We start from the raw sequence: 18,766 nt of genomic DNA on the forward strand, positions 1-18,766 counted from the left end.
CTGATGATGCTAGGTTTTCATCTAGTTTCCTTTGCTCAGTTCTGAAAGAGCAAGGCTGGGCTTATCTCTACATCCCCAGTAACTGGCACATAGCAAGTAATCCATGCTTAGTGAAGGTAAACGAGCATGCATAGGTCTGGCAATGCCCTCGTTTCTCCATTCTGGGCAATTGTTAAGAGGCCTATAATGAGCCTGCTGAGGCAACTTTGTCACCTTAGAGATGCACCTGTACTGTGCTCAGGCTCAGGAATCAAGAGTCAAAATAATACCCTCTACCTTTGTGCAGTTTTGAGGGTATAAAAATTGTTAAAACACTTGTAAATCGGCCAGTTTTTGTCATGTTCAAGTTTTACCAAGAAGAAAAGTAAAATTCATGGTGATAAAGTGATTGAATCAAGGCATTGGACCAGATTTTTCTTTCAGCATAGTCTCTTTTCTCTCTGCCACCCCCATCCCAATTGTGGGTCTCCCTAGATCTCAACTACCTGCTTAGTTATCTCCTTCTCATAAATGTCTCTGGAGCTAAGGTGATAAGAAAATTGATTGGACTGTATGACCCAGGGCATTCTTTGCTGCATGAGAATCATAAGGTTCTTCTGGAAGAGGCCTCTGACCTTTCTTGGCTGCTAACATTTGTTTAACACTCATGGGTATACTCTACTGTACAATTACCTCCTAATCTCAAAGCAGCCTTGTGAGGTTAGATAGTATTAGTGTCATTAACATGGATAAGCAGTTTGCCTGAGATCACCACAAAAACCTCAAAAGTTCAAGAGGTATATAGCTCCAAGTATAATTTTCCTTGGAGCTGTGTTTTGTGCAGATTCAACAGATTCTTGAAGCCAGGTAAATTGGTGGTCCCTTGGTGGTTGGTTGATCCAGAGCACACATAGCAAGATGCACAAAGAGAAATTCCTGCTCACTCCAGGTTCTCTGTAGCTGAGCAAAGAAGATTGGCCTGGTCCCTGGCCCTGGTTGGGGTCATGTGGGAGGCAACCAGTCGATGTTTCTCTCTCTCCCCCTCTCCTTCCCTCCCACTCTATCTGAAGATAAAAGGAGAAGTGTCCTTGGGTGAGGATTTAAAAAGAAAGGATTGCCTAGTCAGGTTTCTTAGAAAGGTTTGGCTTTCAGCTTCTTCACTAGGAAAGTCTCTGAACACTTGCTGGCTCCTCCTGCCTATCCAGGTACCCTTCTGGCCGAGCTCCGGGAATACAACTTAGAGCAGCAGCGGCGAGCCCAGTGTGAGACCCTCTCTCCTGATGGCCTTCCTGAGGAGCAGCCACAGACCACAAAGCTGAAAGGCAAAATGCAGAGCAGGTGCGTGGTACCTGCCCATTTGGCTGTGGGACTGGAATCTGGGACATTCTGAAAGGTGGCTCTTGCTGGTTTCCTGGTGTCACCCCCTGCCCCTTCCCAGGGTAGATTTTCTTATCTGTCCTATACACATTTGACCCTATTTTTTCCTACTTGTGAGATTTCCTTGTGAGATTTCTTACTCCTCTGGTTGACACCAAAAAACCCTGCTTGCTCTGAGTGTTTATGCTTTGATGCTGTCAGTATATGCAAGCCACCTCTGCACTATCCAGGTTTGACATGGCTGAGAATGTGGTAATTGTGGCATCTCAGAAGCGACCTCTGGGTGGCCGGGAGCTCCAGCTGCCTTCTATGTCCATGTTGACATCCAAGACATCTACCCAGAAGTTCTTCTTGAGAGTACTGCAGGTCATCATCCAGCTCCGGGACGACACACGCCGAGCTAACAAGAAAGCCAAGCAGACAGGCAGGCTAGGTATGGAATTGGAGTGTCCAGTTGAGGGGCAGGGTTGGTGGTGGAAAACCCAGAGTCCCTGGAGGGCAAGACTTAATGTCATGTCTCCTTCCTGTTTCACCTTTCCAAAAGGAAGTGATGATTCTTTCTTAAAATGTTGATGGCTGCATTCTGTATCTCACTCAAGCTGGCTGCATAGGAAATTCATTAGTGCAAGTAGGAATTAAGGGGGAGTGGAAATCTGGCAAGAAAATTGAGGGCGGATCTTTTGCTGAACAAGATTTAACTCACTGAGTGTGCCTCTTTTCTGCTTCCTCGATCACTCCTGACTAAACATTGCAGCCATGTTGCCTCAGCCATGGCTTGCCAAATTCTACCTGTTTCCTCCTGTCCGACAGAACCCTCTCACTCACCACCATCCATCTGCCTAGCACCTTGTCCCTTTTGTTGTTTGTAACAGTAGCTCTTTGTGCTTAATGATGAGCCCTCTGAAGCTGCCTAAGCTAAAGCTCAAAGACTTCAGCAGGATGCCCTGTGGCAGCCCAGGAGATGGGAGAGTATTGGGCATTCTCTCTTTTTACATTTTATATCTTGCCTTCTTTCTTTCTCCCAGGTTCCTCCGGTTTAGGCTCAGCTAGCAGCATCCAGGCAGCTGTTCGGCAGCTGGAGGCTGAGGCTGATGCCATTATACAAATGGTACGTGAGGGTCAAAGGGCGCGGAGACAGCAACAAGCAGCAACGGTTAGCATGATGCCTGTGGCCCCTCATTCATTTGTCTCTCCCCCACCACATCATCAGTGGGGTTTCACTGCCCTTACTTTGTATGCTTTTGCATTAAGTTTGCTATATGAATGCTCTGGACAACAGGGTTAATTTTTGTTGGTGTTTTTGTTATTGTTTGTTCATTGATCGGTTGGTTTGGTTTGGTTTGGTTTTAAAGCTTGGCCATCATACCCCACTCTCAGCTATCCCGTCAACAGTGGCGCTTTTGCAAACTGCATAATGCTAAGTGTCTGGGTTCTGAGGGGATGTGGGATGAAGATTTTTTCAGTCTCATGGAACAATTCAGGTACATAAGAGACATCTCAGGAGTCCTGCCCTTGAAAGTCCCCCAAGCTTGGTACACATCCTACACAGCCTCTTCTGGCTATGGCTGTTCCTTCACCCTGGCCTCTGCCTCTGTTCTCCATACTCCCTTGACACTTAGGCACTTTTAGAAGGAAACCTTCAGGTTCCTAGGTAGCCAGCTCATTGTTGGGATCCCAGCACAGAGTGGCTACAGGAAAGGCCTGGCATCATGTAGTATGCTATGGCATTCATTATTTTTCTATCCTTGCAACATGCAAGTCACCTTTCCAAGATCCAGGATAAAAGGTATCCTGAGGCCTTTCTATAATTACTATTACACAGTATAATTTTATTGAGTATGCTGGGAACAGCCTAGAACTTGAGGGCCTTGACTCCACAGGTAGGAAGGAAAAATAGAGAGCTATTATTCTGGAGTATTTTTTTTGTCCAGCCTCTTTCCCACACCTGATAGGACAGATGTTGTCTTTTTAAAGAATGCCACTCATCAAAGGTTGCACTGATTCCCCTATTATTTTACCTTTTGTGAACAAAGAGCAAACCTCCGTTTAGCCCATCTGAGCTTTATATTTGTGTACACATGTGAACTGTCCACAGAAGATATCTTGAAGTCTATATCCAAGAAGCTAGTGTATGATTGAACATCGGTCTGGAATGGAGTAGAGGCAATGCAGGCATCCTGGGAGGGAGCTTGCTAGCTCGGGGTGGAGGATAGCAAAGAGGTGGGAAGGCCATCCTTTTGTCCTGGAGAGCTACAGTTTCCTGACCAAATATGGGAAGCTTCTTTCTAAGTCTATGATGTATGAGAAGTGGTAGGGCCAGCCCCTAGCCTGTCCCTGAGGAATGCAGAGTTGCACCCTTTAAGTGACTTTGTCTCCCTTTTATCCAGTCGGAGTCAAGCCAGTCAGAAGCATCTGTCCGGAGGGAAGAATCACCCATGGATGTGGACCAGCCATCTCCCAGTACACAGGATACTCAGTCCACTGGTCAGTACTGTTTCTCATTTCCAGCCCTGCAAAAGGAAGAGTCAGTCTTCATGGAATGGAATGTCTCCTGGAGCCCCTGCTCCTCAAAATACATAAGCTCAGTGTTTTCCGATTTGTTCGAGCAAACACTGGTTTCTATAAATGTTAATAGGTGTCTACCAACCAAGATCACAAACCATCATCAACTCACCCTTGTCTCAGATTCGTAGCAAACAGTGCGATTCCTGTAGTAAGGAAACTATGATGTGATATGTATGGAAACAGCACGTATTTGATGCTTTGCTCCCCAGTTTATTAACTGTGGGACCCGAGGCAAACTTCTTTTTCTATTTTCTCCTTTAAAATAGGGGTGTTCAGCCCTGGCCGGTTTGGCTCAGCGGTTAGAGCGTCGGCCTGCGGTCCTGAGAGACCCAGGTTCGGTTCCCGCTAAGGGCGCGTACCTCGGCTGCAGTTTGTCCCCGCCCCTGGTCGGTTGTGCGGGTGGCAGCCACTCGATGTGTTCCTTTCACATTGATGTTTCTCTCTCTCTCTCTGTTCCTCTCTCTCCCTCCCACTGTACCTGAACAAAAAATGGAAAATGTCCTCGGGTGAGGATAAAATAATATAAATAAATAAATAAATAAATTTATAAAATAGGGGTGTTCACCCGGCCAGTGTGGCTCAGTGGACGAGAGGTCCTGGTTCAATTCCTGGTCAGGGCACATGCCGGGTAGCAGTCTCGGTCCCCAGTAGGGGGCATGCAGGAGGCAGCCGATCAATGTTTCTCTCTCCCCCTTCTTCAATAAAAACATATTTAAATAAAAAGAATAGGGGGTCGCCCTGGCCGGTTTTGCTCAGTGGTTAGAGCATTGACCCACGGTCCAGAAAGACCAGGGTTCAGTTCCCACTAAGGGCATGTACCTCGGTTGCAGTTTGTCCCCGGCCCTGGTTGGTCATGCATACGGGGCTAGCCACTTGATGTATCACTTTCACTTCGAAGTTTTTCTCTCTCTTCCTCTTCCTCCCCCTCCCTCCCACTCTATCTGAACAAAACATGGGGAAATGTCCTCAGGTGAGGATAAAAAAAAAAAGAATAGGGGTGTTCATAGTTATGATTGAATGAGTTAATGCATGTATATAGTGCTTAGAGCAGGCTTAGCACACAGTGGATGCTGTTACTAACAGCATTTCTCAAAGTTGATTGCACATAGAATAGTTTTTGGGACCCCTTTAACACATTCCTTTGGGCTAGTGTTGTCATTGGACATCTATTTTTTGAACTATATTAGGTCATTTAATAATCCACAGTAAATAGACCAGCACTGCACTGTCTGGTAGAATTTGCCTGCGGTAGCCACTATTTCAGTTGCACTGGCCGCATTTCAAGTGCTCAGTAGCCTGTATTTGAAATGTGGCTAGTGCAACTGAGGGACCAGTTTTTTATTGTACTCATCTTAATTTATATTTAAATGCTATTCAGTGTAGGGCTAGAGCTTACTTTCGGATGTTGCTCAGTGTCATTCAGTGGTCAGTGAGCCAGTCTACTTGATCTGTCTAATGGTCTGGGGGAAATTTAAATGAAGGGAAAACCTCAAAGGCTTTCTGACTCTCCTCTGTGTGCCCTGTAGGCTCAGAAGGGAACTCACAGGGGGAGAAGGAGGAGAGGCCACCTGAATTACCCCTGCTCAGTGAGCAGCTGAACTTGGACGAACTGTGGGACATGCTAGGAGAGTGTCTAAAGGAACTGGAGGAATCTCATGACCAGCATGCTGTGCTAGGTGAGTTGTGGCCTGAAGGCCCAGATCCTAACCCACTAACCTGCTCTGGGACCCCTTCTGCCCGCTTAATTATCTTCCTTCCAGGTCACTCTTCTTTCTCTGTCTCTGTAATGAGGATGCAAAGGAGAGGGTTTTGTTTTTGTTTTTTTCTCTCTCACTTCAGTGTCAGGAAAAAAAATAATTCTTTTTTTATGACTAATATCTTTTACTTTTTAGACGAGGGGACTCTTTGTGCAACTGGTTGCCTATCCCATTTTTTTTTTTTTTTTTTTTTTTTTTTTTGGCTTTAAGGAAGCTCTGACATCTCTTTGGCTTCATTTTTCTATGCTACCACTATATTTCTCCTGCAAGTAATCATTACTTCTTCTGTATTGTACTTTTGTAACTTGATTTTGAAGAAGAGGTTTGTATGTTGAAGTTCGTAAAATGTCCCCTTCCTATCATTACTACCCCCAGTGCTACAGCCTGCTGTCGAGGCCTTCTTTCTGGTCCATGCCACAGAGCGGGAGAGCAAGCCTCCTGTCCGAGACACCCGTGAGAGCCAGCTGGCACACATCAAAGACGAGCCTCCTCCACTCTCCCCAGCCCCCTTAACCCCAGCCACTCCTTCCTCCCTTGACCCATTCTTCTCCCGGGAGCCCTCGTCTATGCACATCTCCTCAAGCCTGCCCCCTGACACGCAGAAGTTCCTTCGCTTTGCAGGTACAGAAAACTCTTAGGCCCCCAAATGTAAAGAGCTTCAGTTTTATTTTTCACAAGGTCATTTCATACATTTTACCCTTAGCTGGGTGGCTGGGTGGGTGTTGGTAGGAAGGTGAGGCTAATGAGGTGTAGGGACTGTCTGGTAGCCCTTGTGTGCCACATTACCTTTTCTCACCCCTAAAACAAAGAAGAAAGACTTACTGACTAGATGGCTGTCATCCAGTCTTCTGGGACCCATGATGTGCTGATTCCTGTTGTCCTTTCTCCCCTCAGAGACTCACCGCACTGTGTTAAACCAGATCCTACGGCAGTCCACAACCCATCTTGCTGATGGGCCATTTGCTGTCCTGGTAGACTACATTCGTGTCCTCGACTTTGATGTTAAGCGCAAGTATGTGCCCTGGATATTTGGTGGGGATGGGAACTCTCCAAGTAGTTTCTACCCTCCCAGAAAGGAACCAAAGTTCCTCCTGGGCAATGTTTCCAGAGAAAGAAGTTTTCCTTGGTGGCAGCCCTGAAAGGGTGCTGGGTGGGAGGGAAGAGACAAATCTGTGCCACTGACCCCAGTCTTCATTCTTCATCAGAGAAGTATGAGCCTTTGTTTAACCTTGACTTTGAAAGTCCCATTCCATCCTTTGTAGTAATCCAGCAGGTGCAGGTAGCCCTAGTACACCTACTGTAGGGCTCATGAGACCTCCACAACACTTCTGTCTTCCCTGCTCTCCTTCATGTGCCACCTATACATGTTCACCTGCTTATTGCAGAAATTTCATGCCACAATCTCTGTGGGCCCTTATTTGGTGGCGATGGGGGAAAAAAGGAGCGTTGGTAGTAAATGACCTATCTCTCCCAACTAGTGGGCATTCCCCCGGAGGTTTAGGTGGGGAGCAGTGATCATAGTGGTAGGAGGATGGGGAAAGCATCATTGTGAATCTTCATCCTAATCAGGCGAACAGAAGTGTGTATGCTCTGCCGCCCCCAATCCTGTTTTCCTTCCTTTCCTACCTCCCAAGATATTTCCGCCAAGAGCTGGAGCGTTTGGACGAAGGGCTCCGGAAAGAAGACATGGCTGTGCATGTCCGCCGTGACCATGTGTTTGAAGACTCTTATCGTGAGCTCCATCGGAAATCCCCTGAAGAAATGAAGAATCGATTGTAAGCCCAGAGCAGAAAACAGAAAATATGGGGTGGGGGGTGTAGGGGTCCTTCCTCCACCATAATGAAAGCTTACTTAGGCCCCGCATGTGCAGAGGAATTTATGGAGGTGCTGTCCTCCCCACTAGGAATTTCCAATAGGAATCTAGCCAATATCGCACTGAGCTGCCTCCCATCTTCTTGGCCTGATCTTCTAAGACTGGCTGGCCCTTGGGCTGAGCTACCCAAACAATTCCCAGTCAGAAGAGTATTTGGCATTTACAAAGACCTGTTGGCTTTGCAGAGAGAGCTTTTTTCCGTTGTTACACTAGGAACAGAAAGCCTACTGAGCAAATGGTACCTTGGGTTGGGAGAGATATCACTCACTGGTGATTCTGAAGCCATCTAGAGGAGAGAGTTTGTAATACCAGATGTCATGGGAGCAATGACACAATAGACCTATTGGAGCAGTTTAGATAGTCCTAAACTGAGGAGCTTGATTCGTCCACTCCCTCGTGGCATGGTTTTGCTATCCCTGTAATCACACAGGAAGTAGGAGAGGCTTCTAAGACAGGCTGAGCCCTGCTCCTCCACTATCAAATCCTTATCGATATTGGACTCTGGGCTCAGCACTTTCTGACACCACTTGTCCTTTCCCTAAGTGAGGCCTCATTTAGGCCTCTATATCATTCCTATTGATATTTTCTGGAATATTGGTCATCCTTTACTGGTACTCCGGGACATCTATCAATGATGCCTGTTTTGTCCCAGAGCCCTCCTCTGGGCTCTCCTGGCACTCTGCATTCACCTGTCCTGTGACCTTGCACTACCCAGCCACTGCTTCAGTCACTTGCTCATTTAGGATCATGCTGTGTAAATGAGTGGATTTATCCTGGGCTTTCTGCACATGTCTGTTTCTTCTCTCTTATGCAGGTATATAGTGTTTGAAGGAGAAGAAGGGCAGGATGCTGGAGGGCTCCTGAGGGAATGGTATATGATCATCTCTCGGGAGATGTTTAACCCTATGTATGCCTTGTTCCGTACCTCACCTGGTGACCGGGTCACCTACACCATCAATCCATCTTCCCACTGCAATCCCAACCACCTCAGCTACTTCAAGTTTGTTGGACGCATTGTGGCCAAAGCTGTATATGACAACCGCCTCCTTGAGTGCTATTTTACTCGGTCCTTCTACAAACACATCTTGGGCAAGTCTGTCAGGTGAGGATGTGGCACAGTCCTGGGAAATCGGATCCTTTTCTTATGTCCCACCCTTATGCTTCCTCTCCTCCACTCCAACCCATGACCCTGTCTAATTGTATTTTTTCAGATATACGGATATGGAAAGTGAAGATTACCACTTCTACCAGGGCCTGGTTTATCTGCTGGAAAATGATGTCTCCACTCTAGGCTATGACCTCACTTTCAGCACTGAGGTAGGTCAGGAAACCTGACTGCAGTATATCCCAGCTAGTCTAGGAAACCCATTCCTGGATCTCTCATGAATTGGCATTGGATAACATCGTGGGTTTAAGGAAGTATTTTGACTTCTTCGAGTCCTATGCCCCATTTCCCATCTGAGAGAGAGCAGTGGGTGTTTATTTGTATGAGACATCACAAACAGAAAAACCAGAATTTGTAGAACAATCCAGGCTGTTTACTGGTTACCCCCTTTATAAAAAGCAATGCTCCAATGCATGCTCCAGTACATTATTCTTCATTCCCAGAGGTGTAGTTCATTATAGAAAATTTATACAAATGAAAACAAAATTTTTCTAAGGTTACTCTTCTACCAGATTGTTTTCTATAAAGATTGTGTTGTGTGATGTTATACATATTAGCCATGCCCTTTTTGCCACTTTTACCCTTGGCCTTTCCCTGTTGGGGAGTTGTGAGCCCATGAGAAAAGTCATTGTTTCTTATGACCTTGCTTCATCACTCTGCCCAGGACATGGCAAAGAATTTAGGGTGTATTCCCAGGTATCTGTGTAAATCCCATCCTAGACCAAGCCTGATGCATATGATTGGTGTTTGGGGTGTTCTAGGTCCAAGAGTTTGGAGTCTGTGAAGTTCGTGACCTCAAACCCAATGGGGCCAACATCTTGGTAACAGAAGAGAATAAGAAGGAATATGTACACCTGGTGTGCCAGATGAGAATGACAGGTAAGGGAAATGTCCCTTAGACCCCTTGTTACTTAATATCGGAAGAGGTTGGTCGGGTCTCACTTCATGTCACAGACAGTTTCCTCTGTTCTGTTATGCCAGCCACAAATGCCTTGCACAAAAGGAATTCAGAAACTTAACTAAAAATATTTCCCTTCATCTACCCTAATGGGGGCCCAGAAACAGAGTCCCAGGTGAGGCAGGTAGACCAATCAGCATCCTGGTAGCAACAGGAGCTAGATTGGGGGATCTCTGGCCTCTAACAGTTGTGTGAGTTCAGATGCCACGTGGCTTGTTGGTTCTCTCTCCAGGAGCCATTCGCAAACAGCTGGCGGCTTTCTTAGAAGGCTTCTATGAGATCATTCCAAAGCGCCTCATTTCCATCTTCACTGAGCAGGAGTTAGAGCTGCTCATATCAGGACTGCCTACAATTGACATTGATGATTTGAAATCCAACACTGAATACCACAAGTACCAGTCTAACTCTATTCAGGTGAGCTGCTGCTGGCATTCCCTCTACCCCCCCCCCCCTTTCATCCCTAAGCAGTGCTAGTTTACATATATCTGTGTGGGAGAGATACATTGATTGATTGCCTCATGTGCATGCCCTGACTGGGAATCAAACCTGCAGCCTTTTTTGGTGCACGGGATGATGCTCCAACCAACTGAGCCATACCAGCTAGGACTAATAAACCAGTAAAGGGAAGGGCGTTATGGATGACCACTTTGTGATATATAGCTTCTGCATGGCATTTTCCGGTGATGTTTTGGTTAATCCTATGAATGAACTGAAGCCCATCTCACAGAAGAGACTTGCCTAGATTCCAAATCCCATCCCTCCCCTTTTTTCCAGGAGCTCTTTAACACTGGCTTCTTGTGTCTCCTTCCTGCAGATCCAGTGGTTCTGGAGAGCATTGCGTTCTTTTGACCAAGCTGACCGTGCCAAGTTCCTCCAGTTTGTCACGGGTACTTCCAAGGTACCCCTACAAGGTTTTGCTGCCCTTGAAGGCATGAATGGCATTCAGAAGTTTCAGATCCATCGAGATGACAGGTCCACAGATCGCCTGCCTTCAGCTCACACGTGGTAAGAGGAAGTTTATTCTCCTTTTCAGGATTCAGATTGAGCTTGCATATATGCTGATTTTAGGCCCCTACCCAAGGTTGGGAACTTAAATCTGGCTTTGGCTACCCTGGCCCTGAGGTAGTTCAAATTTGATGGTTTTTTGGAGAGGCTGATGTCTGAGATGAAAAATTGGCCCAGACTCACAGTTGGGCTGGGGAGACATTGCAGATGAACACCACCACATTAGACCATAGAGTATTCCAGGGCTCAGTGTGGCTGGATCAAGGCGTTTGAGTTGCAGGGAGCACAAAGCTAAAGAATTCAGCAGGGATCAGGTCACCAGTGACCATGAATGCCTCCTTGGAGCTTGCACATTAGCTCATAGACAAGGCCATGGTGTTTAAGAAGGGACAGGGTCATGTTTATGTTTTAGGTGCCTAATGGCCAATAATGGGGCCAGATTAGAGGAGGGCAAACCAGGCTGGGACAAGATTGGGAGTCCACAAGAAGCAAGGAGTAGGTTCCCTCAGGGAGAGATCAAATGGGCACCATGGGGACACGGGGATTTGGTTATAATCTTTCACAATGAACTGATCTTTCTTCTTTCCCTAGTTTTAATCAGCTGGACCTGCCTGCCTATGAGAGCTTTGAGAAGCTCCGCCACATGCTACTATTGGCCATCCAGGAGTGCTCTGAAGGCTTTGGGCTGGCCTAATAAGCCCCCCCACAACCACTGTGGGGTTTTTCTACCATTGTTGGACCTGGGAATGGGGGGGATGAAAACAAAATGAACCAGAAAGAAAATGTTGATACCAATAAATGAAATCCACCAACTCACCATGTGTGTGTCCCAGCTACCCCAATCTTCTCCAGTGCATACCTGTTCCCTTTCTCCTGCTCATTCTTTCTTCCTCGCTCCCTTTTTCTCACCTCCTCTCCCCATTCCATGCCGTCCATGATCCCCAGCCCATGTGTTGAAAAGGCAGTAGCCTTTGCAGGGACCTGTTTGTCCCAACTGTTTGAACAGTGTGCTCCTCAGAGTCTGTGTTCAGAAGGATTTGCTGCATTGAGACTTGAAACCTTTGGATAGGGGAAAAAATTATATATATATATATTTTTTTGTTCTGTTTGCATTTCTTAATTTGTGCTTGGAATGTGTTGATGTGCACAGCTAATGATTCAATGCGAGATAAGATTGGCGTCTGTGTTGTGGAGGTTTCAAATAAAGAGCACTCTTCATAACTCACTTTTCACAATGGAGTTTTTTTCAAACTTAAAAAAAAATAACCTCGAGCACATGCTAGACATCTGGAGAAAAGATCCAAATGGACTCCAGAAAACCATCTCTGCTACCACCACTGGTGCATCCTCTTTCAAAGCTGGTTTTCTTGTAGTCTGGAGAGAGAAGTAGCCACCAGGAATTGGGGGGAGTTGTGTTTTTTTAGAATGGGATCTGCACTTGGGAGTGGTGATGGTGTTGAGATTGTAGCCAAGGACGAAGCATCTTGCTCGAGAGGAACAAACCAGTAGGTTGTAAGAAATGTTCTGAGAACTCAAACATTTTATTTGGTGAGCCTTTACAACAATCTTAAGTCTGGGGCTCAGTTTAAAGTTTTGATTTCATTTCTTAATATTTTAGTTTATTTCTAACAAACTTCAAATAATTTGGTAAGCTCTCCAGAAGAACCGTCTTACCATCCTTGTTTTTGTTTTGTTGTCTGCCTGTCTGTCTGCCAGTCTGTTACAGATCACCCAATAGCCTCTTGTTTTTACTCCATCCAGCCCTTAAAGCCAATCTGAGGACTTTGGTTCAAGCCTCCAAAGAAAAAAAATAATAAAAGTTTAGTTAGAAAAATAACCCTAAGTGGTGCTTTCTTTGTGTGGTTTTTCTCATTCTCTGAGGCTCTTCTTGACCATGTCCCAAAGTGTGGATCTAGGAAAGCAGTGGTGTGTCCTTAACCTGGTCCCTTGGTCCTGATGCAGATAGCTACTGGACATTTTCTCCTCTTTTTCAAAATTCAAACCTGTCTGTCTGGCCCTGCTAATAACTGAGAAGACAGATGACTTGATCTTGTCCCTGCTACTGGAGCTTCCCAGTCAAGGGGAGGAGATTGGTCAGTTCTGTGACTGATGTAGGAAGGGCGTCTCCGGGTGCCCAGAGCAGAAGTACCTGATCTAGACTGGAAGGTCAGGGAAGACTTTCCATTGTCAGTGGCACTTGGGTTGAATTGTAAGGCTGTGTGGGAATTAAGATTAAGGAGGGGACAGTAATCTAAATCAAGGCAGCAGGAGTCCAGAAATCTGCAAGACTTGAGCAAAGATTGGTGGCCTGAGATGACGCTGAGAGTCCAGCAGAGCTTTAAAATGAATAAATAAGCGGAAATACAGTAGAATTGATCAATAAACTTGGAAAATCAAAGTAGAATAAAGCGCACATTTAAATTTGAAAGGGGTACAAGGGTTGGGAGTTGGATGTGGAAGCTGGATGTACAGGTAGAGTAACCCCGAAGGAAATAAAAGTGAATAATTCAATGGCATACTACTAAAACCTAACTGTCACCAAGTATTTGCCTTTGGAATATGTGTATGGTATAATATCAATCACCTCGGTGTGAAATGAGAAAATCCTGTTAAATAGATGCAAAGCATTTGATACCACTCAACTATTCCTGGTAACTTAAAGATACTACCTTGATAAGGAGCCTCAGACCAACAGCCACCAATTACACTGGAAGCGTATGTGGCCAGTTACCACCATTAGCACTGTTTTAGTTCTAACCATGGAGTAAAACAAGAACCAAGTATAACTTGACTATTAGCTAAACTAAGAGAATCAAGTTATTAGAACTTAAAACAGTCCAGCAAGAGGCTTGGTTATAACAAACAAAATACTCATGTAAACATTTACTGTCCAACAAATTTTAACAAATTCATACAATGGAATCCTATACAACATTAAAATGTATGCATTGCCTGTATCAACATGCACTAACAATCTCAACAGTAAGCAGAAATATAAGATATAAGTTATGAGTAATACTACATATTTATGTGCCAAGAGCATGAAAGCCACATCCATATTTGTGAAGAGTATGAAAACTCATGCATGAGTATAAAGTGCACAATGTTCAAGATGAGCTAGGTGGCCACATGGGGATGTAGCTGGAACGAGGGCTTCAACTACATTGGTGATGTTTTATTAAGCTGGGTAGTCTGGGGTATATGGCTGTTCCTTATAATATCACATACTATAATACTTTATAACTTTTATACATCTGAAATAGTTCATAAGTTTGATACAATTTGTTAAATTTCACAATGCATTTGTGATAGGTAGCAGAGAGTCAATAACAGGCAAACCTGATTCTCTGAAGGCTAATTGCTGCTTGCATAAGATTAAACATCTATCTCTTTTTGTCCCCTAATAATTTCCTTTACTGACCTGTCTGCACTGATTACCATGGGCTATCTCCTTATTAAATTAGTCCCCTTCTGTTATAATTAGGGTGAGCATATAGTTTATCCAAAGTTGGGCAAATTCAAGAATAAAAATGGTGCTATTAATAATTATGCTGGGCCAGAAATGCAAACAAACCAGATAAGCTGATGTGTGGCTCTATGCTTATGACACATACCTGTCTTGGCTGGGGAAGCAATTATTACCTATCATAAACAATTTTATTGAGCACTTACCATGTGCTAAGAACACTGAGAAGTCTCTGCTTTCCAGAAATTCAATGAAGGGAAAGAGACAGGTGTTGGGAAAGTAGTGCAGGAGGCAGTGGGTACACAGAGACTTAACAGGCAGGAGCAGCAAGATCAAACATTTTCTCAAATACAAGCACTAACCAGTTAGAAAACATAACAGGAAATAAAATTCCCTTCACAACGGTAACAAAATACCTAAGAATAACCTTTAAAAGCAGTGTCTGGGATTCATGTGAAGAAGAAAACTCTTAGGAGAATGGTAAAAACAGGCATATAAATGAGACTCGGTGTTTGCATAAAAATACAAGCATAAGCAAGGGAGAAGCTGAAACCCACTGATTTCCTCAGCCACGAATATTCCGTGTGCTGTGGTCTGCTGTAAAAACGAGAGCCAGTTTGAAAAGAAATAGCTTTGTCAATGTTAAGGCCTAAGTATTGGGAGGGGGAAATAAAAGTTTGCTCTGCACTTCACACTAATTAAATTCGAAATGGAAAGTTTAAGCATGAAAACTGTGAACTTATATTTTAGGCACAAAATGAAAATATGGGCAAATAACTGATCTAGGATATGGAAAACATAAGGCTAAAAATTACAAAAAACATAATGGAAAAGACATATATTTGACTACTGAAATGTTGGCAACACCATGAACAATTAAAAAACAAGGACAACTGCCTGGCCAGTGTGGCTCAGTTGGTTGGAGCATTGCCCTATAAACCAAAATGTGGGTTTGATTCTGTCAGGAAGCAACCAATTGGTTTCTCTCTCTCTCTCTCTCTCTCTCTCTCTCTCTCTCTCTCTCTCCTCTCTCTCTCTCTCTCTCTCTCTCTCTCTCTGAACTTAATTAAAAAACATCCTTGCCCTGGCCGGTTTGGCTCAGCGGTTAGAGCGGCGGCCTGCGGCCTGCGGTCCAGAGAGACCCAGGTTCGGTTCCCGCTGGGGGCATGTACCTCGGTTGCAGTTTGTCCCCGGCCCTGGTTGGGTCATGTGGGTGGCAACCACTCGATGTGTCCCTTTCACGTCGATGTTTCTCTCTCTCTCCCTACAACTCTATCTGAACAAAATATGGAAGAGTGTCCTCGGGTGAGGATTAAAAAAAAAAAATCCTTGCTCAGCGGTTGACGGCAGGGGAAGAGCCAGGTCCACTGGTGGGTGGTGGGGCCAGGTGAGTGTCCTTCTCCTAGCGTTTGGGGCTCCGGCCTATAAGCCAGTTGGAGTAGCATTGGCGAGAACAGTTGGGCCAAACAGGGGAGACATGTTGCTCTTCGTGGAACAGGTAACATCTAAAGGAACTGGTTTAAATCTTAATGCCAAAGTGTAGCAAGAAATTCCTCCTGGAAATACTGATGCCACGCCAGTCACTCATGGAACTGAAAGCTGTTGGCATGAAACAGCAGCCACATCAGGGCCTCACCCTGAGGGTGATACAGAGCTTTCAGATGATATGTGTAAGGAATATGAAGTAATGTGTTCATCTCATGAAACCACAAGAAATTCTACAGGCATTGAAGAATCAACTGATGGAATGATTTTAGGGGCAGAAGATCTGAATTACCAAATACCTGACATTTCCAGCAAAAGCAATTCAGCAATTTCTACAGAAGACCTAAAAGAATGTCTGAAAAAAACAATTAGAATTCTGTTTCTCACGAGAAATTTTGTCAAAGGATCAAACTTTACCTGATATCTCAAATGCATAGTGATCAGTTCATCCCAATTTGGACAGTTGCCAACATGGAAGAAATGAAAAAGGCAGCCACAGACCCTGATCTAATTCTGGAAGTAGTGATATCTTCTCCCATGATACAAGTTGATTAGAAGGGTGGAAAAGTGAGACCAAGTCTGAAGTGTTGTATTGTGATTCTTGGAGAGATTCCTGAAATAATACCAACAGAGGAAGTAAAAACTGCTCAAAAATGAAAACTGCCCCAAGGTGATAAGCTGTGAGTTTGCACACAACAGCAACTGGTATATCACTTTCCAGTCAGACACAGATACACAACAGGCTTTTAAATACCTGAGAGAAGTTAAAACATTTCAGGGCAAGCCAATCATGGCAAGGATAAAAGCCATCAATCCATTTTTTGCTAAGAATGGTTGTCAATTAATGGATTCTAGTATGTATAGTCAGCCCACTTAAACTCAAGCACAGTATGCCTCACCAGCCTTCCCCCCCACACACACCTTTATTGATTTTTAGAGAGAGAGATTGGAACATCAATGAAAGAGAACATCGATTGGCCGCCTCCTATATGCCCCCCACTGGGGATCAGGCCCACAACTTGGGCATGTGCCCTGACCGGGAATCGAACCGGCGGCCTCTTGGTGCATGGGTCGATGCTCAACCACTGAGCCACACTGGCCGGGCCTCACCAGTCTTTATGCAGCCTGTATACAGTCCTCACCAATAGTACTTCGTCTGTAATATTGTGCCTCAGTCTTGGTCGCCAAATCCTGCACCTTACTTTGAAACACCACTGGCTCTCTTTCCCAATAGTAGTTTTGTAAATGCCTTTAATACACCAGGAGCTTATAAAACAAATGCTGCTGCTATGAATATGGGCCAAGTCCCAAAAAATCGTGTGAAGCCTCATTTTAGGTCATCACGTGGTTCAGAACACTCAACAGAGAGCTCTGTGTCATTGGGGTTGGACCAGTAAACAGATCTGGTTCAAGGAACTTTCCAACTGAATGGCATAACTCTATAGTAATGGGACATCGGCAACAAAACTACCTTCCAAAAGAGACTCCAACTTTGCAGATTGAACAGAATGGGGACTATGGTAGGGGCAGAAGAACTCTTTTCAGAGGTCAAAGACAATGAGAAGATGACAGAATCCCAACACTCTATCCTTGAACAGCTGAAGCTATGGCTCCAACACCAAATTTTGACTTATTAGCCTCAAATTTTCCTCCTTTACCTGGAACTTCATCAAGAACACCAGGTGGGCCCTGGCCAGTTTGGCTCAGTGGTTAGAGCATCGGCCTGCGGTCCAGAGAGACCTGGGTTTGGTTCCCGCTAAGGGCACGTACCTTGGTTGCAGTTTGTCCCCGGCCCTGGTTGGTTGTGCGGGTGGCAGCCACTCGATGTATCCCTTTCACATGGATGTCTGTCTGTCTGTCTGTCTGTCTCTCTCTCTCTCTTCCTCTCTCTCCCTCCCACTATACCTGAACAAAAAATGGAAAATGCCCTCGAGTGAGGACTAAAAAAACAAAAAAGAATACCAGGTGGCCTGGCTGGTGTGGCTCAGTGGTTGAGCATCGACCCATGCACCAAGAGGCCGCCGGTTCAATTCCCAGTCAGGGCATGTGCCCAGGTTGTGGGCCCAATCCCCAGTGGGGGGCGTGCAGGAGGCGGCCAATCGATGTTCTCTCTCATCAATGTTTCTATCTCTCTCTCTCCCTCTCCCTTCCTCTCTAAAAATCAATAAAGAAAAATAATTTTTTTAAAAAAGAACACCAGGTGAACTTGTTTTGGAGAGTAGGATGTCAGATGTTGCTAAAGGTGTCTACAAAGAAAAGGATAACGTAGAGTTGAGACAAGTTAGCTGCCCAGTGCCTGCAGAGGATGAACAGACAGACTGCACCTCTGCCCAGCAACACAGTATAAGTACCAGTCCTTTGTGTACAGCTGAACCTCCTGCTTTAAGCACAACTCAGCAAAAAAGGGATCTAATAGAGGATTCCACTGTTCAGAGGGCTGTTCTCAACCCAACAACTATCAGTTTCTTCCCCAAATTCTGCAAAGCCATCTAGGACTATAATGCTTCCCCATACAATGGTAACATAAATGCAGCTGTAACTGTGGCCCTGCAGGAACCGCGAAAGCTAAGTGATGCTGAAGTGTGCCAGAAGCCCCCAAAGGGCCCTCTCCAGTTCCTGTGCAGCCACTACAAGAACTTCGTTCCAATGTAGTGTCTCCCACCAAAAACAAAGAGAATGGAGCTCCTGAGAAGTCCATTGAGAAACCACATGAGAAGCCAGAAGCAAGGGCTAGTAAGGATTATTCTGGCTTCTGAGGTAATACCATTCCCAGGGGAGCAGCTGGGAACACCAGAGAACAGAGACTCCAGTTTGGCCACAGGGCTATACCTCAGGGAGTGACTCAACATAGCGGCAAAGAGCTGTATGTACCACCCAGATCACCAAAATAAAACAAACAAAACTTCAAAAACTTCTCTCGTCAAGAGACATACGAAGAATTGCTCAACATCACTCATAATCAGAGAGATGCAAATTAAAACAACAATGAGGTATCACCTCACACCTGTCAGAATGGCCGCCATCAACAAATCATCAAACAACAAGTGTTGGCGAGGGTGTGGAGAAAAGGGGACTCTAGTACACTGCTGGTGGGAATGCAGACTGGTGCAGCCACTATGGAAAACACTACGGTGTT

The 18,766-nt window shown here is 45.1% G+C and overlaps 1 protein-coding gene and 1 pseudogene across 7 annotated transcripts in view; both read left to right on the forward strand.

The window, feature by feature from the left end:
* The window catches only part of HUWE1 (HECT, UBA and WWE domain containing E3 ubiquitin protein ligase 1), a 158,864-nt gene extending 146,960 nt beyond the window's left edge, over nucleotides 1–11,904 (forward strand). For all 7 annotated transcript variants that reach the window (XM_036270445.1, XM_036270447.1, XM_036270446.1 and 4 more), the window contains 14 exons: nucleotides 1,185–1,317; nucleotides 1,587–1,789; nucleotides 2,382–2,509; nucleotides 3,744–3,840; nucleotides 5,448–5,597; nucleotides 6,054–6,299; nucleotides 6,573–6,690; nucleotides 7,313–7,453; nucleotides 8,366–8,653; nucleotides 8,763–8,868; nucleotides 9,478–9,595; nucleotides 9,907–10,088; nucleotides 10,489–10,679; nucleotides 11,271–11,904. In XM_036270445.1, the coding sequence (XP_036126338.1) occupies nucleotides 1,185–1,317; nucleotides 1,587–1,789; nucleotides 2,382–2,509; nucleotides 3,744–3,840; nucleotides 5,448–5,597; nucleotides 6,054–6,299; nucleotides 6,573–6,690; nucleotides 7,313–7,453; nucleotides 8,366–8,653; nucleotides 8,763–8,868; nucleotides 9,478–9,595; nucleotides 9,907–10,088; nucleotides 10,489–10,679; nucleotides 11,271–11,373 (2,204 nt within the window). In that variant the 3' untranslated portion in view covers nucleotides 11,374–11,904. The remainder of the gene's footprint in view (nucleotides 1–1,184; nucleotides 1,318–1,586; nucleotides 1,790–2,381; nucleotides 2,510–3,743; nucleotides 3,841–5,447; nucleotides 5,598–6,053; nucleotides 6,300–6,572; nucleotides 6,691–7,312; nucleotides 7,454–8,365; nucleotides 8,654–8,762; nucleotides 8,869–9,477; nucleotides 9,596–9,906; nucleotides 10,089–10,488; nucleotides 10,680–11,270) is intronic.
* A 3,718-nt stretch (nucleotides 11,905–15,622) lies between these two features.
* Nucleotides 15,623–18,521, forward strand: LOC118636300 (annotated as a pseudogene).
* The last annotated feature ends 245 nt before the right edge of the window (nucleotides 18,522–18,766 follow it).

The sequence above is a fragment of the Molossus molossus genome, unplaced genomic scaffold (assembly GCF_014108415.1).
Source record: "Molossus molossus isolate mMolMol1 unplaced genomic scaffold, mMolMol1.p scaffold_m16_p_2, whole genome shotgun sequence".
In the NCBI taxonomy this organism is placed as follows: domain Eukaryota; kingdom Metazoa; phylum Chordata; class Mammalia; order Chiroptera; family Molossidae; genus Molossus; species Molossus molossus.